Below are 25,024 nucleotides of genomic sequence, written 5' to 3' on the forward strand. Positions count from 1 at the left end.
TTTTAATATCTTAACCCTACTGTTAGACCTACTTGAAAAACTAAAAAGCTATTTATTTCATTTGTAGACCTATCTTGATTTTTTTTTATTTGTGCTATCATTAGTAATTTCTTTATTTGTTCTTATTTTATTACTGTCTGCTTACTTGTCATTTTTTATTCAGTTCAAAGTTTGAAATCAAGCTATCTCGTGCTACTGCAACAAAATTACCCAGCTGTAAATTTAATTACCATTATAACTAGCTATCTCACAATGTTTACATATGAATAAAGGCCTACATTAAAATCTGTCATATAAATTGCTGTCTTCATTAGAAATTAGCCTACTGATTGCCACCATTGATGGACAACATTTTTTAATAATATTAAAAATATCTGTATGACATTATATTCTGCAGTTCTTCCCTGTTGTACCGAATATCTATACTTTTCAAATTATCATATCGAAGTTAGAAATTCAAATATTTTGACAAAATTAATTTTGTAGGGTGCCACAAGTTTGTTAAAATTTCCAAAGGGTGCCGCGACAAAAAAAAGGTTGGGAAACACTGTTTTAAGGTAAGAAACTACGACAAAATCACATGAAACCCAGGAAGGACCAGATGTCTTATGTACACCCTGACTCTTGCTGGGAAATGACATCATGATATCCCTCTTTGTTAGACAAATACACTTTACAGGAAAGAATCTGTTACAGTAATGCGAGTTGGATAGATCTGATAACAGAGTCACTCCAGTTATGTATATATATATATATATATATATATATATATATTTCACTTTTTTGCACCTATTACATGGCATACTTAAGAAATATTGCATGAGCAAGAACATAAAATATATCTATTTACTAGTCTTCAGTGCACTCTATATTAGCACACTTATTGCATTTGTACTGTGTTCAGTGCTGTTTAACATTCTCATCTTGTTCTATTTTCCATCATTTGCTCTCCACACTGGTTTCATATTGCTTCTTGTTTATACGCCACAACGCACTTTATCGCACTGACAATTTGTTCTTGAAAAATGATGATGAAAGGGAATTGATGGATTGATGAGTGGCTGTAAATGTGGTTGATGCATTCTGAAAGTCATATCTGCAGGAAGAAACTCTGGCCAGGAGCCATTGCTTATTGACAGCTCAAAACATTAAAGAGATGCACTGAAGATAAATGCAGGGCACACATTCATCTGTTCAACTCTGAGATGATTTTCACTTTGTTGAACTGAACTGCCCTCTGGAAAGTAAAGTTATAAGTGCTGAACTGAAATTCGGTTTCATTGATGGACTCACATTGTCCTCTTTGGTGCCACCCCAGAAATTAATGCCTCCTGCATAGCTGGGGATGTTCAAAACAGCAAGGCCCTGAAGACTTGGCAAGGACATGGGCACTCCATCACACTGCACACAAAGACAGAAAGAGAAAAAGAGAGTGGTTACATGATGTACAGCGTCTCAGAAAAATGTTTGAAACATGAAACCATGACCTCTTACACGGATGAACAGTACATGTGCATGTAGAGCAGCAGTGTGTGAAGTGAAGTAAAGTAAATGGCACAAAGAGTGCTTTCACTTTCCATTTAAGATCAGAAAGAGATAAATGCATTCAGCCCATATGTCAGCATCATACCTCCAGCTGAACTCTTTGTTCCAGGTTCTTATAGGTTTTCTGCACCAGTTCTTTGGTCCCTAGTACTCCATACCACATCATGTTTTTAGTGCGACTACTGTTAAAAACATCGAAGATTTCACAGTTTCAGTCAACATTATATAAGCACAGCATTTGGCAAAAAAACAGGATAACAGAAAAAATCAGATGTGCCTTGAATAAAAACAAATTATTAAAGCACATCTATAACTAGTAATGCCACTTCTCTGCGTGAAGTGAACTCTATTCAGCAATCATTAAATATTCTTTCTCTCTTACCTGCACTTTTTTGGGTGCTCGTCTCTCTTATTGTTGAACTCTAGAGATATTTTGGCATCCAGCCCAATGCCAAAATAGTTATTCATCACACACTTTTCTGAGCACTGCCTGTGGAACAAAGAAACAAGCAGGATGAATGTGTGTAAGCCGAGTCACTTACGAATCAAAAACATTTTTGGAGTGCTAAATGAACAGCAAAAGTAGTTGTGTTCACCATACTGACATTGTTCACAATAAACACAATGAAAATCTATATTTATTTATTTATGTATTTATTTATGTATGTATTTATTTATCTATAGATGAAATTGCAGGCAATGTGACAAAGGTGAAGGGTTTGGGGTTTGTTAGACAAGTATATTTCAATGATGGATATGAGAAGCGCTGTGCTTCTAATACTCTATTAAGCATTATATAATATATACACTGCTGTACAAAAAAAGTTTGGGCTCAGTAAGAATTTTTTATTAAGAAATTAAAATAAAGCAAGGACACGTTAAATTGATCAAAATTGACATTTTACATAGTTACAAGATTTCTTTCTTCTTTCTAGTCATCAAAGAATCCTCAAAAATAGATCATGGTTTCCACAAAAATATTAAGCAGCAGTACTGTTTTCAACAATGATAATAAGATTATCAGAATGATTTCTGAAGGATCATGTGACACTGAAGACTGCTGCTGAAAATACAGCTTTGCCATGGCAGAAATAAATTATATTTTAAAATAAATTACAGTAGAAAACATTTATTATAAATTGTAATGATACGTCACAATATTATTGTTTTTATTGTATTTTGATCAAACAAATGCAGCCTTGATGAGCATAGGAAATTTTATAAATACTGTATTTTTTTATATTTACTGTCCATATCTTTTCATAAAGAGCCACTCATATTATACAGAGGTGGCAATATGGTGAGCTATAGCCTTTGACCTTGTATTTATCTCCACGGTTGAGTTTAGCTGTTTGGGGCTTCATGATTTGTACAATGCACACACTATCAGTATCACAATTTATAATTTGAGTATGTCCTGATCTACTGCTAATAATGTAATTCTACAGATGATGAAATGTGTAGATTTCCATAGTGTTGCAATGCCATGCACAGCAGTCTTTACTTATTTTCAGCTAATCTAAAACTGATCTCTATAATTAAGTAAATAATGCTAACATTGTAAACATGAGTCCTGGAAACATATACAGTAGGCTGTGGTTAAAAACGTAATGTGCTGCATTTCTGGGCATCATATAGGTTTTTGAACTTTCAAATGCACCTATGAGGCCCACAAACACTGTCTAGACATGCAGTTCACTATTGGTTTCAAAGCACAGTCATAGAGTGCAGCAACCAAAGATAATCTCTGAGAGTCAGTGAAACGAGTCGAATGAAGGACTCGATATGAAAACAGATTTATGTCCACTGAGACTGTGTTGGACTAGTGTGTCAGTGAGTGGAATAGCAAACACACTGTGGGATATTACACTGTCAACATGGTTTTAGAGCTACTGGAACCTCAGATGTCATTACGGCACTTCTCTGGAGAAAGATAAGAGCTCTTTAATGCACACGTGTGTGCGTGTGTGTGTGTGTGTGTTTGCATGGCCTTACACAGAGTCTTCAGAGAAAAGCACAGTGCTGAAGCTCTCTGACTTCTCCAGTAAAATAGGGGCTGTAGTGGTTGGACTCAGTGTGTTTTGACCTGTCAATGAAATTAAAGGATAGAGAGAGATGCAGCCTTTAGAAGAGAAAGAAAGTACAATAGAGAAATAGTACAATAATAATAAATAATAATAATGGACAACAAAGCACTCTTGGAGAGATGCAGCCTTTAGAAGAGAAAGAAAGTACAATAGAAATAGTACAATAATAATAAATAATAATAATGGACAACAAAGCACTCTTCAAAAAGAGCTTTTGAATGTACTTTTCTTTTTAGGTAAGTGGTTGAATGAACAAAGATAATCTTCTTTTAGATATTTGAAGTTTTAGAGGTTCATGCTAATAGGTATTTTGTGGTAGTTTCAATTATTTTGTGTACGATGTACACCTTAAAAATTATTCAGTATTTACTATAATTATAACTAGTGTACTTAAATTTAGTAGTGTAAGACTGAAAGTGATTGTTTTAATTCAAACTTGACTCAAAACACAATGTTACTTAATTTGGGTAAACTGATTTCCTTAAATCATTTGAGTTTTAAAATGTATAAGTACTATGAACAGATTTAAAGTGTACTAAAAAAGAGAAACAACATTTATTTAAACTAAATGAAACACTGAACTCCATAAAATTTACACTTTGTGAACCTGAAAAAATCTCTTGTAGCCTACAGCTTCCTTTTAACTAAATATAAGAATGAGTCTAAGAAAGTAAAGCATCTATCACTGCAATGGCATATGCAGTTATTGCTTTTTAAATAAAGCAACATACTGCACAAATATAGACTTAATGTTCTTTATCCCATCCTCAACCAAATCACAAGCTCTACTCCTCAGTGCAGTGGTAACCCCCCAAAACTCCGACATAACAGAACATTAAATACTAACAGATCTCACTGTGAAAAAACACACAAAAAAACAGACAAATTAATAAACACTTACTCCTCATACTGTATGAGTGAAGTTTATTATTAAATATTAATTTATTTTTCAATTTCTAATTTACAGAACAAACCCTTGTCAAGTGAAGCTAGTTATTTTCTTTGAAAAGGCTAATTCAAATTTACTTGTTTACATTAATTGAGCAACACGGACAAGAGAGAATTTTAGTAAACTAACAACAGTGAAAGCTGATTTTCTTTTGTCCAAAGGACTCAGAAACACTTAAATCAGTTTCATGTGGCAGTGATTTATGTTAGGAAAACCGAATCACAAGCTCTACTCCTCAGTGCAGTGGTAACCCCCCAAAACTCAGACATAACAGAACATTAAATACTAACAGATCTCACTGTGAAAAAACACACAAAAAAACAGACAAATTAATAAACACTTACTCCTCATACTGTATGAGTGAAGTTTATTATTAAATATTAATTTATTTTTCAATTTCTAATTTACAGAACAAACCCTTGTCAAGTGAAGCTAGTTATTTTCTTTGAAAAGGCTAATTCAAATTTACTTGTTTACATTAATTGAGCAACACGGACAAGAGAGAATTTTAGTAAACTAACAACAGTGAAAGCTGATTTTCTTTTGTCCAAAGGACTCAGAAACACTTAAATCAGTTTCATGTGGCAGTGATTTATGTTAGGAAATACAGTATTGTCTAAAAATTAGATTAGAAAATTATTTTGATAATGTCAGTGAAAATAGAATTTGAATTACAAATAAAACACAAGTTCTTATGGAAAATGGATTCTTTAGTGCTGCCCTTTATGTGAGCTAATGCAGTGTTATGCATGTTGATATAGTTGATGTTAATTAACTCTGTTGCTCCTTCAAGTGATCCTTGGCCTTTTCCTTTTTCCATCTCCCTGCTCACACAGACAGTTCTGAGGGACGACCTTTTCTAGACAGTGTCTGGGTTGCATGATGTAGTTTCTGCTTCAATTTAACTGAAGCAATGGTGCCCACCAGGACATTCTGCACACATATTGTTAATTTTTTTACACCCCTAATTTACAGTATATGTTTACTTTTACGCCAAGTGTATTGGAAATGCTCTTTAGTATTAATTTGTACAGCAAACCTTCATATTCACAAAATGAGTAATGATTCTTTAACTGTTGGGTTTCATTTAGGGACTGTGGTGGGTGGTTTAATAAAGCACAGGTTGAGGCCAACTGCAATTTGATTCGCTATTTTGTTAAGAACAGCTGCCATATATTCAAATGCCAATGGTGTGAATAAAATTTCAGAGCCACAGATGAGGAAAAACTTTTCAGTGAAAAGATTAATTGAGAAACTCTAAGGATCTAATTACCAGGTACCATCTACAGTATTAACATTCATAAACTGAGTTTATTACTCACGTGGCTCCGCCTCCTTGAGGTCCTCACTGCTGCCTCTTTTGATTGATGAGGAGGACGACATTCTCTGCACCTGGGTGTGTCTGTTCTGCTCATCCACCACTGAGAGAAAACAGTCTAATTAAATATTGACTGAAGTGGTCAAGTAGCCACTGTAACATGCTGTGTCATTCCTGTACTGTACATCTGCAAACAATAGATTTCATTTTTACCTTATTTAAATACAATCAAGACAAACACGGCAGAAACGAAAAGCTAAAATGTTTTTTATTAAAGCCTTTTCATGTTTTTCTCTCTGGGCATGTTTTGAACGTGTTGTTTTTTAACAATTATTTTAATGAAGTACAATAGCTTTGCCTTACAATACTCTACAACACTCTACAATATATAAATGATTTGTTTGACTTGAAGTTTATTCTATGTAATCTAATACTGGCCCAAAATCCAGTTACTTTCCACTCACATACGGTGAAGAATTACCTTTTTCTGCCTGATCTATGATTTGTCGGAGTGCTTTCTTCAGGCTGTTGGCCCTCAGCATCAGCTGCTCTCTTGATCTGAAGGGTCTGGACTGATCAGTGTCGCTCTCGTCTGGTGAGATGGACCCGGATGGTACCAGCTGGGCATTGGCGTCTTCACTGAGAGCCTTAACCAAAGAGTCCAGCTTCTCATTCAACATGGCACACTGCGAGAGACACACCAGCACAAATCAAAACAGTTTTTTTTGTTTATAAAGAACAGGACTATTAATTTGACTCTTCATTTAAGTGTATTTATCTGTTCATTTAAGTAATCTCTTGACTGTTAATTCACTCATTTTATGAATGTTCATTTAGTTTGACTGTTCATTAAACTCATCATTTGTCTGTTTATTTAACAATTTACACGTTACACGTTTGGGCTCATCATTTAATTTTTAAAAAGCCTCAAGGTTTACCTTTTTTGCCATAACATCAGCCTCCTCTTTATTCTCTGTGGCCCGTTCATAAGCTTTGCCGACCTCACCCACAAAATCATTAACTGTTCCACACAGAAACCTGTGACAGAAAGAGACAGGAAGACAAAAGGATTTTTAAAATATGTTTTAAATAAAATAAACATAACCCTCACAACACATCCATACACACAAACCATCTTTATACTCACTTAGCAGATGATATAACGTCACTGTGTTTGTCAGAGTCCAGGATTTTGGTCAAGTGAGTGGCAACAGAATCAGCATATTGTGTAATCTGGATTTCAAAAACATCATTTAGACAACTTACACTTGAATTCAAAGGTTTGGGGTTGGTAATGTTTTTGAAAGAAGGTCTACCAAGGCTGCATTTATCTGATCAAATTACAGTAAAAATAGCAATACTGTGAAATATTGTTACAAGATTACTTGTAAGGGAGAGTCTGATGGATCCTCCTCCTTTACGATAGCTGGAGTCTGTTTGGTGGGCACTTCATAGGTCATCACACTCCATCTGTGACATACACACATTCAGGAACAGAGAGACAAGTTTGATGAGAGTATCATCCACTCATTCATTCGTTCATTCGTTCAATCGCTCTCTTTTACTCTGTCTCTTACCTGTCCAGCATCTTGGTTGTAGCTCTCTCCAGTTTCTCCAGTATCTGCAGCAGCTGAGCATCATCATCACACAGTCCTCCCCAGCCCAGCACACGCGCCAGGTCATTTCCTGTGCCCAGTGGAAGCACGCCCAGCTGGCACTGTTACACACACAACACAATGAAGATGTGACCCTACTGTATGTACAGTACACTACCGTTCAAATGTTTTTGGGTCTGTAAGATTTTGAAAAAAGTCTTCTATGCTCACCAAGCACTTCTCTGTTCAAAAATACAGTAAAAACAGTAATATTGTGAAATATTATTCACATTTAAAATAGCAGTTTTTATTTTAATATAATTTAAAAGGTAATTTATTCCAGTGACGGCAAACCTGAATTTTATAGCAGGCATTATTTCAGTCACACAACACTTCAGAAATCATTCTAATATGCTGATTTGGTACTAAAGACACATTTCTTATGATTAGCAATGATGAAAACAGCTACTTATTTTTATGGAAATCATGATCATTTTTGTCAGCATTACATATTTATTTGAAACAGAATTCTTTTGTAATATAAATGTATTCTTAGTCACTTTTGATGAATTTAATGCATTTCTTTCAGAAAAAAAGAAAGTTTTGAATGGTAGTGGTCTATTTTAACACCAGTGCACGCTATTCTAAAACAATGATTGTTTTCATAATCTTTTATAAAAATGTAAGAACTCTTTTTCTGGTTATTCTGACCTGTTTGTGCAGGCTGAGTTTGTCCAGTTCAGAAAGAACCCAGCCCACGCTCCCATCTCCACCACACACCAGGATACGAAAGGTCTCAAACTTCTGGAAGAGACGAAGCCTGTATACATAAACAAAAATATAAAACAACAAATATGGTTCAGAGTGCAAATTCACTTTGCCAACAAATCTGTATGTTAAAATATGTCAGGATACTTTTCAAAGTTTGAAAGCACAGAATGTTACAGTTATCAAATAAAAATGTTTGTTTGTTGTAAAAGCTCGTATAAGCTACTGTGACTGATTCCTGACTCTTTTATTGCTTTACAAAGCCTTTTAATTGCTATTGCAGTGTGTGATAAGCGGGCGTTAACCTCACCCCAGCTGTGGGCCGCCATTCATGAGGTCAAAGACCTGTGCCGGGTTTAGTAGCTGCTTAAACCTGCGCAGGAACTTCACGCCCTGGTTGTCACCACTCTTACTGTTCACTAGCACCAGCAGAGGACTCGAGCAGGATGGAATGGTGGCTTTCCAGAAGCCTGCAGGAGGCAAGGGTTGATGAAGAGGGACAATGGAGGGATTGGAGAGGGAGGAGAGAGAGTGGCAATGAGAGAAGGAGAGGAGAGGAGAAGAACTTGGGAGGGATGTCACGTTTGGAAATGTAACCAGCTTTAAACACTGTCTCTTTAACAATGTCTCTGTTGTAAATGTAGAAGAAGATAATGGCAATACTAACTTAAAAATTGAAAGTGCATTTTTATATGTATCATGGCAGTACAAGGATACCATGACTGTCATAGTACTTTTGTAAGTTTTTTGTTTGTTTGTTTCGTTGTTTTCTGGTCATTGATTTCAGAAAAAATATCCAAAACGTAACCAGACTGAAGTCATCAGAAAACATTATGCTACAATTTGTTTATGTTTGTGGATTGAATCTAGGTGGGATCAGTCTCACTCTAGAGTGATTTTATTTATTTATTTTAGAAGAATATTCATTACAATAATTCAAAACAATTTAATACCTTTTAACATACAGTATGCCGTTATATATCTTATATGTTGGGTTACGTTTTTGGCTTCATCTAACATAAAGAATAATTATTTTGTTCCTACGAAAGATCTTGATTAATGTAGACTTTTAAAATGTTGAATGTTGAAAACGTTGTATTTATTTGTAAAATTGCAAAATATTACCATTTAAAATAATTTTCTATTTTAATATATTCTAAAATGAAGACATTACTCCAGTTTTCAGTGTTACATGGTCCTTAAGAAATCATTCTAATATGCTGATTTGGTGCACAAGAAACATTTCTTCTTATTATCAAGTTGAAAATGGTGCTGATAAATATTTTGTAGAAAACATTCACTTCAGTAGATGCTCAGTAGAAATCGATGCATTTTTGTATATATAGAGTTCAAAACAACAGCATCAATTAGAATTTTTTTTTTGTAACAGTCTTTATTGTCACTTTTGACCTTATTTACCTCAAAATTTTGAATGCTAGTTAAATATTACATATGAAGTAATTAAATAACTAGAAAATATTATTTCAGAAAGTTTATATTTCTTCAGATATATAATGGTATATTTAACGGTCATACTTCAAGTAAATAATGTCACTTGCAAGTCCACACACAAAAGCATATAACAATGTATACAGGCGTTATGGAGACAACTGAGCTGATGCAGTTGCCAGGGCAACCCTTACCGTCAGAGTCGATGCTGTTAAGTGCAGTGGGCGGAATGATGGAGACCTTACACTGACCCAGAGGACAAACCTTTCCCAACTGCTCCTTACAGCTGTTATGCACCTACACACAGGCAGTGCATAGAGATACATCACTGACTACTCATACCCATCAGTGGAGACACATTGGTTACACAAGGTACACACCTGTATAAATATGATGTCATAGTCTTTCCAGTAAACTCTAGGTGTTTATGTAGTATCTAGTTGTTATGGCTACAGAGTGAATTGGGTGTGATGCTATATTGTGGGTGTAGGTGATATACACAGCATTGTGATCGGTTTTAAAAATTGGGCAGGAAGGTGACGTACGATAGCTTTGCACCAGAGACACCGCCAGTCCTGTAGTCGACGTACGCTACCGCAGTTTCGATCGCACACCACACACTTTGCGCTGACCGGCAGGTTCCCCTCCAACCACTGGTGTGGCATTGACACCTGTACACACAAACACACTGATTCAGGTACAGCACAGAATATCACTGAGACCACATGCATGTATAATTCAAAGATTCACTTACTCCATCCTCATCTTCTATGATGTCATTTCCTATAGATGCCAGAGTGGTCCACTTACAGTTATTTGTGGATCGTACGGCACAGCGCTTGTGGGCTTTGAACTTGCACACTAACACACGCAGAGAAAAGACGACATTAAACAGATCGTCACTAGAAAGTGATAACAGGCTGAGGGCAATGTACCTCTTCATGACTCATTGATAATGCTATAAACAAACAACGTCATTGTTGGTTCTACAAGCAGAATAAACAACGCATGAAAGGGTAAATGGCACAGAAAAGGGAAATCCAAACAAACTGATCATAAAAAATGACAGAGAAAAAAAAAAAAAATGACAAAAATAATGGGAAACATGAAAAGCATAGACAACAATAAAAAAGCTTTGTGTTTATGTTTACCTTCACAGGAAAGACCATGAGAGGTGACCCCCGGCAGAGCCTCTCGACACACGTTGCAGAAAGTGGGCCGGGCATGAGAGCAGGCGTACCAGTTATGCATCCCAGAGAAGTGCTCCATGTTAAACTGACTGGCCTGTGATCAGTACAATCATATCAGCATTATGGCACTATAAATACATAACCAATAAAATCTAGAGGAGTGATTCTTAACCAGGGGGCTGGAGCTCAATTTGGCATTTCAGCTAACCTCCAATGGGGCTTCAAGATAGTGTTATTTTAGTATAAGCAGGATACTATTATAGTTTCTATTAATATTTTGAATTAGTTGAAATGTGTATATTTTCTGTTTTCATTTTAATTTTACTTAAAAATGTAAAACTTTTTTTTTGTTAAATATGTCTTTATAGTTTTTAATCATTTTTAAGTTTTAATTTAGTACATCCAAGTTAAACTAAATGAAAATGAGAAAATACAGTATGTTTATATACATTTCAGTTAATGTTTAATTTTTCAAGTAATGAAAATGATTTTATTGTTTTAGTTTTAGTTTCAGTTACCTATAATAGTCCCGCCCCAAGATGAATTAAAATAATTTACATTTTCATTTTCATTCATTGTAAATATGTGAAGTAGACCTGGAAAAGTCATGTAAATTAATACAAATCTTAAAACACAGTGGGCTTTTATTTATTTATTTTTTATCATTTAATGAATATAACATTATTGTAGTTCTATGTGTGGGGGGGGGACATTGGAGTCCAAAAGGCTGAGAACCTCACAAGCTACTGTTACAGACAAAGACTGGCTTGGGATCATTTAAGAGTTTTTAACGTTATTAAATTGTCTCTTAAGAAAGGCATTAAAGATTTAAAAAAACAAATGGATTGACACGCTAACTCCTTTCATCAATATTTCACCAAAACACAATTACAATTATAGCAATTACTTCTGCTGCTTTCGTTTATTGATCACTTAACTAAGAAATCCATGGGAAGGAACATCAAACTGTATAATGTGCAGCCGTCACGGGCATCAATGCACATTAACTGAACCTTTCAAATGATTTTGGAGGGGTCAAACGTGAAGGTTTTTCGACACTAACCTCATAAGTCTCCCATTTCTGCACAGACTTCAAAGCACTGATCCAGTCTTCCATCTCCTTCCTGCTCTCTGCACACAACATCAGCTTACGGAATGGAGTGATAACCTAGGAGAGAGAGCCAAAGACATACAGCAGGTGTGAGCTATTAAAGGATTGTAAATAATGAATGAATGAATGAATGACAAGAAACTAATGAATGGGGCTGTCTCAAAATCCAGTGAGATCCCTACCTGCAGTAGATAGCATATTTCAAAAATCGCTCACTAGGTTTTGAGAAACCCATTGAGAAGAGGTTTTACTTACTGTGAAACTGTTGTTGATGTTCTTAGTGCTCGTCTCGGCCATGCTGGCATCTGAGAGGTCGACCTCATCAAATATGAGAGACTGCAATACAGTAGCATGTTTCTGTCACCAAAAAAACACTGAAACAAGCACCTATACAGCACCACCTGAGGTTCAGTCTACTCCAGAGGAACACAGAGACCCCTGCTTTTACCTTTGAATCTTTGGCATAGTAGAGAGTCCTGCCTCGCAGTTTGAAATACCTCCTCTTCCATCTCTGAAAAGAGCTAGTCTGTTTGAGTAGAAGACCCTCCTTCACACTCTTCTACAAAACAAATGCAAAGAAAGAGAAAAGAGATGAAAAATTAGCATAAAAGACAGCTAATGCAAATACAACAACTTGATTTGTTTTTATAATAGTGTTCATGTGTCAGTGTGTGCAAACACGTTTCCCTACTGCCACATTTTTCATAATGAAACATTTTCATGCCATGCTAGAACTGGCTATTTTTAGAAGCTGCTTCACAGCCCGTTGGATTTACTGGTGTGCGTAAATTGCTTCTTTTGCACATGCATGAAATTCAGTCTTTTGCTTGTTATACTGAAGCATAATAAGAAATGAACACACACAAACCCCTGAGGCTTCAACTTGCATTAACAATCCTGTAGTTCAATCACAGTGGCTTATCACCAGGACCAGATGGAACTGGGGGAATTTTTCCACATTTTCTATGCTTTTCCCACATTATTTATGCTGTTTTTGCTGGTTCTAAACATGATAAAATGTGCTCTTTTGGTAGCTGGAAGTATAATCAAATTAGTCAGAATATGTATTTAATGGGAAATATGTAGATCTTCATGAATGAAAGGTATTTGAAGGACTGGTATATTAAAACTATCTATGACTCTCTATCGGATTTACCATTGAGTTTCTTTGCATTGCTCTCGCTTTATTGTTCACAAAAAACAAACAATGGTTAACCGTAAAGGCATTACGGTAAGCTTACAGTAAAACCTGATCTGTCGCCTAGCAACATCCCTGACTCAAGTGCTTATAACACTGAGAGAGGAACTGCCACATTTCCATAAAGTTCACCGTTGACCTTTAAAACATGGTCATGTCATCAATTCATCTCTAACTTTCATCATAAACCTTGATGCTTCAATCTGCTCTGAATGGCAGAGAAGCTATAAAAGTCTTTCAACAAGTAATCAAATACAGCTGTTCTTCGTGGCACAGTAAAATCAAATTACAACAGAGCCTGTCCTTGTCTAAACATGCAGGGGCATATTCTGTGGCCTCTCATGACGTGAGATGTGGATTTCATAAGCGGATCGTGACAGAACAACGCCAGTAGCTTGGTCAGCAGTGAGACAGGCTGATGGGACAGAAACAACAGCGTATCTGTCTCTCTGAATACAAGGAGAGTGAGAGTGTTGTTGCTAAACATTAAGGAAATCAACATGAGTAACCTAGCCAGGCAACCTGCCAAGAGTAATGACGTACAGTACATATGAAGGGAGTGAATTCATTAACAGAGTTGCATGGTCTGGTGAGAAATAAAGAGTGTGTATATGTTCTGTATGTCGCGGGCTATATTCAAAATAAAAGTCAAAGAGCCTGATTCTCATTTTTACACACTCCTTGAGAAAAATAAGTGTGCTTAATTGTACTGAAAATGCATTTATAGTGTACTTCGAATCTTAAAAGTGCATTTAAAAAAAATACATATATAATATTAATGACAGAGAAGCCACAGATGTTTACTTAACACAGCTTTTCTTAACAAACATACTTTTAAAAGGTGTTGTTTGTAATTAGGGCTGTGCGATTTGGGGGAAAATATCAAATTGCGATTTTTTTGACAGATATTGCGATTGCGATTTGATTTGCGATTTTAAATTTGCAAAGTCAAGCTTCAGCTCAATATTGTCAATAATGTGCAGCACAGTATGGGTATCATTACCCTGCTGAAAAAAAAGACTGAATTTACATTCGTTTTAAACGCGGAGCCAGGCGCGAGTCGACACAGGTCGCGCGCGTGCGTCAAGCCTCATCCATACTGCCAGATGCGCTCGTGAAGCAGTCATGCATATGCTCTGGAACAGAGTAATATCGCGTCCACATCGCAGGCTTTGCGATTAGGAAATCGCAACGTCTCAAATCGCGATTTAAATTCGAATTCGATTAATCGCACAGCCCTATTTGTAATAATGTCTTTATTATTAAGTTTTACTTTCAAGTACAATTTAAACAATTTTAATAATATTTTGTTGCACTTTAAGAAAAAATACTTACAGTATTTTTGATGTGTTGACTAACATACTAAAGCCAACGTACTGTAAAGTATCTGATTTTAATTTGAACTGCAGTGTGTTATTCAAAATTACATTTAATAAATATATTTTAAATGTACTAAATTGCATCATCACCATTACAAATGTGTAATTACAAATGTATTTCAATACATGACATACAAACATAAAAATGGAAAGTTAATTGAAGGTTAGGTCACATGTGAGGGGGCGGGATAGGGGGATAGAATCAGATTTGAGCCACTTTCAGCAGCAATGTCAGTGTAACCTCTGAGTCACTTTTGCAGGCGATTATATTCTCCACATGCCTTTCAACAGGTGTCTCATTTTCTCCACCATGACTCCCAGCAGAGCTCATAAATGTATGTGTGTGGGGCCAACAGAAGGTAGTTAAATCTGTCAAATGCTCCCTTTGAGGACATTTTCATTTTGAGGTCATTTTCAATTGGAAAAACCATTTACAAAAGAATTAAATAATGGTTTCTTGGAGTAGATTTAGGGATTGTTTTAGTTTGTAGTCATATTTAATAGTATTTATATAAAATAGTTATATAAAAATAACAGAAGTCTATTGTACGTATATCCTCATTTAGCAGGTTAACGTGAATGTGGGTGTGGGTCAGGTTTTGCTATTTTTCTTGAAAACATCTAAAATCAATTACATTATGGAAACAAGGTAATATATTTGTATTCTAGAAAATATAATTAGCTCAGAAAACAACAAAGTTCAATTAAAAGAAAAAAGAAAGAAAAAAGGTGTATGTGTGTGTGTAATAAAATGAAACAAATAAGTGTGTGCAAGTTTAGGTGTGAGAGTCTAAACTTCTGTATATCTGCCAGTGAAGCTTCCCTCTACACCGAGACAAGCACCAGACCCAGACATCACTCACTTCATCCTTTCAGAACAGAGCTGGTTCCATTCATAAAAGATGAGGACATCTTTGCTTGCACACTGTGACAGAACAAACACACACACACACACGCAGCGATGTCAGATGGTGACTCAGAGGAACTCTAAGGATAGACATCCTCATACAATGATTGCTATTTTTGTTTAATCTCCTCTTCCTCTTCTAATCCTCCCCTCTCTCTCTTTTCAGTTCCTCTCAAATCCTCAGCTTCTGTATTCACCCTGCTGTTCTCTTCCTCCTTTCTCTCTTCTTTCTTGCGTCATTCCGGCTCACCCGGTTCATTCCTTTCCCTGTTTTCTGTCATCCTCTCCTCCTTTCTCTGTTTTATCCTCCTCTTTTGTCCTCTCTCTCATCTGAAGGCACAGTGCCTCTGCAATGCCCTACATAGAGCTGGAACTACAAATCCCATGATTCCTTTCAGCAAAGCTGATTAGATCCAAGTAGGTATAAAACCTAGAGAGAGCTACCCGTCAGCATTCCCATTTATGTCAATGGGAATTGCTTGGATAGTGTATGCAGCCCTGGAAGTACACAACCTGGATGCTGCCATTTTCATTAAATTTTTGAAGCTTTTTTGTTTTGTTCTTTGAGCCAGTCACTTGTACATGGCTACCTTTGAAAGAAAGATGTTTTTGGCCCCATAATGATGTCATTACACCATCTACCAGAAGGAAATAACAGGCAAAGCTAACCAGCCAAACCTTGGCCTCCTGATTAGATCCACTAGTCTGTTGTTCCCATGCAAACGCATGGCTTTGTGGCGCTGTTGTGGTGTGAATACAAACAATTCAATCTTTAGACGTTCAGTCTAATTACATTCCCCAAGTTCTCTCTGCTCTGAAATTAACCTACCTTTTTGTAAAATATGGCTTTTGCTTATGAATTTCCCTGCAATCGTTGTAAATTCAAAGCCTTGAAATACTACTGAACTACTTAAATTTTTTTTTTAACTATTGGGATAAATAAGTCATCTTCTGACCTTTGAATTGCTGTTAAAGTGGATTTGAGTGGCTTTTTAAGTCAAAGCAATGCAGCTATCAGGACAATCATGTGTCATTATCCTCATAATATGACTCAATAACTCATCTCCAACCCAGCTCAGAAACTAGGCTATGCAATTTATAATAGTGAAAGAGAGAGAGACAGAAAGATGATTCCACTAAATATGCAAGGGGACAATGGGGAAAATGAAAAAGAAAGCATAGCATGATCTTCAAAATATTGAATCCCCAAGCAATAAAAGCATCATTAACAAATTATACGACTCCAAGATATATCGCTTGTCCATTCAGAAAATATCCTCATAGATAAACAAATCAAATGCAATAAATCTTAATTAAGTGTCCATTTAGAAGAAATCAACCAGAGCGAGTGAGACATATGACCCGCTGCCAAATGCTTAACATATGTTACAGTACAAACTTAACATGCTCCTATTGACCTTAATGGAAAAAAATAACACTGCTTGTATATCTTACAATGGCTGAACACAATCAGAGCAATAGCCCAATTTCAGCCAATCACCCATATCTATCAGTTGCCATGGAAACACCAATGAGCTGTCATTCAAACAAGCAGTGTTCCAAAGGCGTGGCCAAACACTGTGCGGCACTAACAGCATGCCATCCTTTCAGAACAGAGCTGGTTCCAAAGATGAGGACATCTTTGATCTGTCACAGTGTGCAAGCAAACACACACTCTCTCTCTCTCTCTCTCTCACACACACACACACACACAGACAGAGTGATGTCAGCTGGTGACTCTAAGGACAGACATCCTCACACAATGATTGCTATTTTTGTTTAATCTCCTCTTCCTCTTCTAATCCTCCCCTCTCTCTCTTTTCAGTTCCTCTCAAATCCTCAGCTTCTGTATTCACCCTGCTGTTCTCTTCCTCCTTTCTCTCTTCTTTCTTGCGTCATTCCGGCTCACCCGGTTCATTCCTTTCCCTGTTTTCTGTCATCCTCTCCTCCTTTCTCTGTTTTATCCTCCTCTTTTGTCCTCTCTCTCATCTGAAGGCACAGTGCCTCTGCAATGCCCTACATAGAGCTGGAACTACAAATCCCATGATTCCTTTCAGCAAAGCTGATTAGATCCAAGTAGGTATAAAACCTAGAGAGAGCTACCCGTCAGCATTCCCATTTATGTCAATGGGAATTGCTTGGATAGTGTATGCAGCCCTGGAAGTACACAACCTGGATGCTGCCATTTTCATTAAATTTTTGAAGCTTTTTTGTTTTGTTCTTTGAGCCAGTCACTTGTACATGGCTACCTTTGAAAGAAAGATGTTTTTGGCCCCATAATGATGTCATTACACCATCTACCAGAAGGAAATAACAGGCAAAGCTAACCAGCCAAACCTTGGCCTCCTGATTAGATCCACTAGTCTGTTGTTCCCATGCAAACGCATGGCTTTGTGGCGCTGTTGTGGTGTGAATACAAACAATTCAATCTTTAGACGTTCAGTCTAATTACATTCCCCAAGTTCTCTCTGCTCTGAAATTAACCTACCTTTTTGTAAAATATGGCTTTTGCTTATGAATTTCCCTGCAATCGTTGTAAATTCAAAGCCTTGAAATACTACTGAACTACTTAAATTTTTTTTTTAACTATTGGGATAAATAAGTCATCTTCTGACCTTTGAATTGCTGTTAAAGTGGATTTGAGTGGCTTTTTAAGTCAAAGCAATGCAGCTATCAGGACAATCATGTGTCATTATCCTCATAATATGACTCAATAACTCATCTCCAACCCAGCTCAGAAACTAGGCTATGCAATTTATAATAGTGAAAGAGAGAGAGACAGAAAGATGATTCCACTAAATATGCAAGGGGACAATGGGGAAAATGAAAAAGAAAGCATAGCATGATCTTCAAAATATTGAATCCCCAAGCAATAAAAGCATCATTAACAAATTATACGACTCCAAGATATATCGCTTGTCCATTCAGAAAATATCCTCATAGATAAACAAATCAAATGCAATAAATCTTAATTAAGTGTCCATTTAGAAGAAATCAACCAGAGCGAGTGAGACATATGACCCGCTGCCAAATGCTTAACATATGTTACAGTACAAACTTAACATGCTCCTATTGACCTTGATGGAAAAAAATAACACTGCTTGTATATCTTACAATGGCTGAACACAATCAGAGCAATAGCCCAATTTCAGCCAATCACCCATATCTATCAGTTGCCATGGAAACACCAATGAGCTGTCATTCAAACAAGCAGTGTTCCAAAGGCGTGGCCAAACACTGTGCGGCACTAACAGCATGCAGGGCCATAAGCTACACTATCCAGAAGCACAGGTCAACACTGTTGCTACATTTTTCTATAAAAATTAATGAAGACACTATCTTTGTTCAGCAAAGCCTGGTTAAACACAGATATTAATCATCAAAACAACAGACTGGGTTTTCCCTTAAGAAATCCCTTGTTGATGCAGATATAAAACATCCATTTACCTCCTTCTAGACATTTCATAAAAAATTACACACAAACAGAACTGAGCTCTCTGAAGCTTTGTTCAGACAGGCAGGAAAAATCTGATGTTTTGGCCATATCTGACTCATCTGTCTGTAGCGAAGAACCAAACAAAATCAGATTTTTACAAACAGTAAAACATCTAATTCATAGCCATATCTAGTTAGAAATCTGATTGAAATCTATTTTTATAATATGTCTCTGAAAGGCCATATTTCAAGTAATATTTGTTTTGTGAATGGCATAAAATTTGTTTTTCCTCTCCACACAAAGCTTTTGTGACCTTTTTGTAATATCATACAAACTGCTCAATATTGTCTAGAGCTGTGTTCAAATACACTCATATTCACTCACACTTTTCTCATATAGAATCTTATGCATGAAAGTATAAATACAGTAATGCCTGTCAACTGTGTTCTCTCATGTGCCGTGTGAGTAGAGGCACAATTTCTGTTTTTCCTTTCTCCCTAACAGCAGCTCTCAGTTGTCATGTAAGAAAATCACAGCTATAGCAACTGATGCAGATATACCGGACATTGACTACACAGTCTGAACAAACGGATCAGATTGCATCACTTATTGTACAAAATGACACTTCTAAAGATCAGATGGGATTAACGTGCAGTGTCAACAGTATGTATGAGACAGTCTGGGTTAGATGGCACAGTCTGGTTAAAGTTGAGTTAGAGCCAGACCAATTACCCAAAGCGCCCACAGAGACTACGAGTCCCTTTCACAGCTAGTAATTAACCTAATGAACTGATTACAGCCCCTGCAGTACAGCCTATGAGTGTGTGTGTACAGCTAATTACAGACTAAATCACACAGCCTGAGAATTTACTACCTCTGTGGTGTCACCCTGAAGAAGCCAAGACTCATTCAGTAACGGTGTCAAATCCTACACATGCAATGTGCTAATGAGAACTGCTGCACACATACTGTGCAAATCACACACCATTTAGCATCTTAGTTTTATTGAATGATTAATAAACACATCATGTGACACACTAAATCGCTATAATGAATGCGAATATGTTACGAAGGGCTGTATTGTAACCATGGATATGGATAGCCCTCATATTCATTGATATGGGCTTTACAATGGGCAATTCAAAACCTTTATATTTGGTCTCATCCGAATTTTGAATATGGTTAAAATAGCAATAGTTCACACATAAATGAAAATTTGCTGAAAATGTACTCATCCTCAGGCCATCCAAGATGTAGATGGGTGTGTTTCTTTATCAGAAGGGATAGCATAACATCACTTGTTACGTAATGGATGGGTGCCGTCAGAATGAGAATCCAAACAGCTGATAAAAACATCACAATAATCCACAACTAATCCACACAACTCCAGTCCATCATTTAGCATCTTGTGAAGTAAAAACTGTGTGTTTGTAAGAAACAAATCTTTTCTGATGAAGAAAAAACTCATCTACATCTTGGATGGCCTGAGGGTGAGTAAAGTTTTCATTTTTGAGTGAACTGTTACTTTAATTCAAACTTTAAAACCAGGGCAACATCACAGGCTGAGAAAAAGAGAAAAAACACTTAGCCGCCAGAGACTGATGAACATTAAAGACAGAGAGTTCTTTGAACGGCAAAACGGTCAAGTGATAGATATACTCCCCATGCACCCCAGAGAGCATCTAATGCTGCATCCATGTTAGTCTACTGTTTTAGATATTAGTGTTTATGCTAAAAATGAATGCATTTTGAGCTGCAACTAGTGTTGTTTTTGGCGGCCTGTTTTAATTTTAGTTTTAGTCTAGTCTTTGTGTGAAACTGTCATTTTAGTTTTTATTAGTTTTAGTCACGTTCATATTCTTTTTAGTCTAGTCAAGTTTCAGTCAACTAAAAGTCTGAGCATTTTCATCCATTCCAGACACGGAAGACGCTCTGATTTGAATTTACAACATTTATTTTACCAACCAAACATGTTAGAAGTACACACACATAAATTTAAATAAAGACGAACCCCGGCTGGCCGGCCATCGGTCCCTTTCTCTGTGTCAGACTTAACTATGTTTTTTGTCGTCTTCTAAATAATGCCTCGAGTGGGGCTTGAGGAAGTGACGTCGCCTGCGTCTGCGCAGTGCGACCTGATGCAGCCCCTGAAGGGAGACACAGGAAACAGAAATACTGCAAAATAATAATAATAATAATAATAACGCGACTAAACGAGACGAAATAACGTTATAACATTTCGTTTCGTCTCGTTTTGGTCAACGAAAATGAAGAGACATTTTAGCATAGTTTTTATTTTGTAAACCACATTTAGTCTCGTTTTTATTCGTCAACGATATTGCATTATACATTTAATTATAGTCATCGTCACATGACCAGCATTTTCGTCTCGTCTCGTCTCGTTTTCGTCACGTGATAAAGGTTCGTTGACGACGATATTTAGTCATAATTTTCGTTGACGAAAGCAACACTAGCTGCAACCACAGGGTGTGTTGCAGACCTCAAGAGGAAGTGGTGTTTGAGTAATATGTGCATGTAGACACACATGTGGTCCAATCTACAGACCGCCAGGACACATAAGAACACTCAGCGGTCGATGGTATGATGGGTTTTTGGCCGGCGACTGGATCAGCGGAGATGAGAGAGCTGATAAATGCTAATCCTACATAACACATGGCCACAGAACTCCATCAACAGGCTTTCAAAGATGTCTCCTCATTATCTTGTGACAAAAACACGGAAATCGAGTAGTCAGGAGGCAGATATGTTCCTTTTTACAGAGAAATGCTAATTCATAGGTCTAATAAAAGTGCAATTTTACTATTATTTATATACTCAGTTTTTATAAACATTTTGAATTAACTTTCATTTTTTCAGTTTTCATTTTAATTTGATTTTAAGTTGCAATAATTTTGTTACAAGCTGTTTCTACGTAGCCTTAATTACATTTTGTATCAGTTTTAGTTTGACTAATTTTAATCAGCTTGCTCATGCATAGCTTAAGACATCAGGCTCTCTAAGATTTCATTTAAGAGTCAATTTAGAAGCTTCTTCTAAAATAAGTGGCAATAACATGCCAAAAAAAGAAACAAAAAATATCTTAATTAGCGACATACAGTAGGAGGACAGAGCTAAAATGATTGTGGTTAGCATAGCTCACATAATCTAGTGTTGGAAATGTTTGACAAATGTTTTGGCATCTTGGCAAATCAGAGCACAGTTTGACATTACTGAGATCTCTTCCATAGAGGATACGGATATAAGATTATCAAGGTCTTTAGCACACTTAAATTGGGATTAGTCTGTCAAACAAATGTTTCAGTTACCATTATTAACCTAGGTCTCAGTGATTTCATGTACATTATGTACATAATTAAGGAAGGAATTAATTAATTTTAGGATCATACTCTGTGCTGTGCAGTCAGGTATGACCCCGTCTGTGACTGGATATTCCTTATGGATTCATTTTCTTTTTACATTTGAACGGGACGTGAACAGCAAGCTGTTATTTCACTAAGAAAGTTGGTAAACAGATAAAGGATGTGTTCTGTATTCAACAGAGGTCAAAATAAATGGGAAGCACTGCAAACAAATTACATACTGCAATCACCGACATTCCTGTCTGGGCTGTTATTTTTCCTGAGGTTGTGTGAGAAAGCACAGACATGTTTGAATTTACCTGACGAGCTCCAATTGAAAAGGACTTTTGTCTGAGGATAATAAATCTGAGAAGCAGAAGCCCTCCATTTAATCTCATGTCTGTATAGGAGAAACATTGAGATATTAAAAAGATCTTATTTGAATACAAACCTGGCATACTGATGGCTCTGTGACAAAGTCGCTTTGGACAAAAAGCATCTCTTAAATGCATAACTGTAAATGTAAAGTGGTGATTTTCCCATGCAATCATTGCTATACATATACATACATTTGATAATAACAGTGTCTGTGTGTCTTTAACTGTCCAGACCATCCAGTTCTGTTATTTATTACAGGCTTTGCATTAATGCCTCGGTAATCAGATCAGCACAAACGAGCATGTCCTGCTAACCCAGATAAACCTTATGACCTGCACACACACACATACACACACACACACACACATACACACCCTGCATCATCTCTCATATACAGTAAATCTAAGCCAATACACATATGCACAAAGCCAATCATGAATCATCTGCTGACAGGAAGAGATCACCAAACGGATGCGACCGGGATGAGACATTCTGCCTCACAAGCAAAAAAAAATGAGATTATCACTAATATACCATCACACAAACACAGTATGCAGTGCTCATTCTAGTGAAAACTACACAAAGTCAAGTGGAATTAAATGGAATAGCCTATCCAAACCTGTGAGAATACACTATTGCTGACTGTCTGTCCTTCTGTTGTTCTTACTGAACTGCTGGAGGTGGTGTCCAAAAAGTCTTCTTCTCTTAAGCAGCTGGCATCTCCCTTCCCACCGCCATCACAGCCGAATAAGAGCGGGGCAAAGCAACACACACTGCCTGGACACAGCCTGGGCATGATGGGTCCCTTCAGCCATCGACATGTACACACACACTTACAGACACACAGGAACACGTTGACTTCCTTCTGGCTGCACCTGAAAGACACACCTTCTTTTTAAAAAGAACTTCCTCTTACAGGTGAAGTAATAAGACCGCCCATCCTATTACACCCGGACCTACCGTCTGAGAATGAAAACACACAGAGGCATGTGAAGGTCTATATTGAGAACTAGATAAACTTGTTTGATAAGCATCACTATTCACAGAACCACAGAAAATCCCAAGCAGCTATAGGCCAAGACAGATGTTCCTGTTGGATCAGGACAGAAAAAAGACAATGAGGCCTTTGCAAACATGAATGTTCAACTGTGATAATGAACCATCCTGTGGGAACCAAAAATCCACAAATAAAACGGCTTCTCCTAAAAAGCAATGAGATTAATTGGAGAATGGCGAGCGAGAGGAGACTGTTGCAAGATGTCTTTTGATTTTCTGATTTTTTTTTTCAGATAATAATAATAATAATCACACATTTCTTTGAAAGTTTTAGAAGAGATGTCTCAAATTGTGCTCAAATTTGCAAAGACACATTATGCTATACATTCATTTTTATAAATCTACACCGAAAAAACTGTGTAAATACAATTAACACTCAGCTAATTGCTAAATAAATTGCTAATAAATTTCACAAACAATTATAAAGAAACACACAGCAAGTAACACACAAATTTTTAAGTGAAAAAAAAGTATTTTCTTGTAAAATGCACTCCAATAATCTTTCTTTGTTTTTATTTATTTGTTTATTTATAACTTGATTTTTTTTACAGTGTATATTTTTAGTATCTTATTTCTCCTAAGGCAGGAGTTTTCAAACATTTGAAAGTTGAAATATGAGAATCTCTTTGAGAGAACTCAATCCTATAGTATATTTATGCATCTATATTTACGTGTAGAAAGACCCATTTATACATAAAATTAAAAATAAAAACAGTATAAACATGTATCTGATATCATCTGGAAAATAATTACATTCTACGCTATACATATTTTGGATTAGAAACTATGAAATTAATCACAAATTATTTACTTTGAACTGTCAGGAATAAAATAATTAGTGATTAATCTCATGATTATATTATTATTATTGTCTCTTAACAGTTTTCTGCAGATCCCAGTTTGAAAACCCCTGCCCTACATTAGAGAAACAGCTAAGACAAAGTTGATCCTTTTTTCAATTCCAAGAAATGTTTTGAGCTATGAAAGAGCAGCCGGTGAGGAATAAATATTTCCTATTTGTCTTCTGAAGCACACAAGTCTGTTCCAAAACAAACCTACATATGGAACATTCAGAAATATCTAGTAAACATCTTGACTGTGGAACATACCTAGAAGCAGGGCTGTACGTTCACTTTTTTTTCACATAGCACTGGTGCTACAGAGGTTGAAAGTTTTGTAGCACAGGCCAAAAAGTTAAAATAAAACACTATATACATCAATTATACTTCTTTTTAAAGCAACGGACTGATGATAAGTTCATCAGTCAAGAGCAGTGAGTGATTTTTTTCTGTGTTTTGT

General features: G+C 36.4%; 1 protein-coding gene across 3 annotated transcripts in view; it reads right to left on the reverse strand.

Moving 5' to 3' along the window:
* Positions 1 to 25,024, reverse strand: part of LOC107742290 (diacylglycerol kinase delta-like) — an 87,844-nt gene that overhangs the window by 11,341 nt on the left and 51,479 nt on the right. Inside the window, exons 1-20 of one of the 3 annotated variants that reach the window (XM_016555198.1) lie at positions 23,289 to 23,533; positions 12,461 to 12,571; positions 12,268 to 12,348; positions 11,965 to 12,069; positions 10,863 to 10,995; positions 10,466 to 10,572; positions 10,257 to 10,382; positions 9,906 to 10,008; positions 8,573 to 8,732; positions 8,206 to 8,314; positions 7,477 to 7,616; positions 7,285 to 7,369; positions 7,047 to 7,132; positions 6,838 to 6,937; positions 6,381 to 6,585; positions 5,904 to 6,002; positions 3,541 to 3,631; positions 1,928 to 2,035; positions 1,631 to 1,727; positions 1,294 to 1,401 (exon numbers count right to left, since the gene is read on the reverse strand). In XM_016555198.1, coding sequence (XP_016410684.1) covers positions 1,294 to 1,401; positions 1,631 to 1,727; positions 1,928 to 2,035; positions 3,541 to 3,631; positions 5,904 to 6,002; positions 6,381 to 6,585; positions 6,838 to 6,937; positions 7,047 to 7,132; positions 7,285 to 7,369; positions 7,477 to 7,616; positions 8,206 to 8,314; positions 8,573 to 8,732; positions 9,906 to 10,008; positions 10,257 to 10,382; positions 10,466 to 10,572; positions 10,863 to 10,995; positions 11,965 to 12,069; positions 12,268 to 12,348; positions 12,461 to 12,571; positions 23,289 to 23,465 — 2,331 coding nt within the window. In that variant the 5' untranslated portion in view covers positions 23,466 to 23,533. Of the gene's footprint in view, positions 1 to 1,293; positions 1,402 to 1,630; positions 1,728 to 1,927; positions 2,036 to 3,540; positions 3,632 to 5,903; positions 6,003 to 6,380; positions 6,586 to 6,837; positions 6,938 to 7,046; positions 7,133 to 7,284; positions 7,370 to 7,476; positions 7,617 to 8,205; positions 8,315 to 8,572; positions 8,733 to 9,905; positions 10,009 to 10,256; positions 10,383 to 10,465; positions 10,573 to 10,862; positions 10,996 to 11,964; positions 12,070 to 12,267; positions 12,364 to 12,460; positions 12,572 to 23,288; positions 23,534 to 25,024 lie in introns of those variants that run through there. The other 2 variants (XM_016555197.1, XM_016555196.1) reach the window with 2 other exon arrangements.

Source organism: Sinocyclocheilus rhinocerous, unplaced genomic scaffold (assembly GCF_001515625.1).
Source record: "Sinocyclocheilus rhinocerous isolate Xijiao unplaced genomic scaffold, SAMN03320098_v1.1 scaffold75, whole genome shotgun sequence".
Classification (NCBI taxonomy): domain Eukaryota; kingdom Metazoa; phylum Chordata; class Actinopteri; order Cypriniformes; family Cyprinidae; genus Sinocyclocheilus; species Sinocyclocheilus rhinocerous.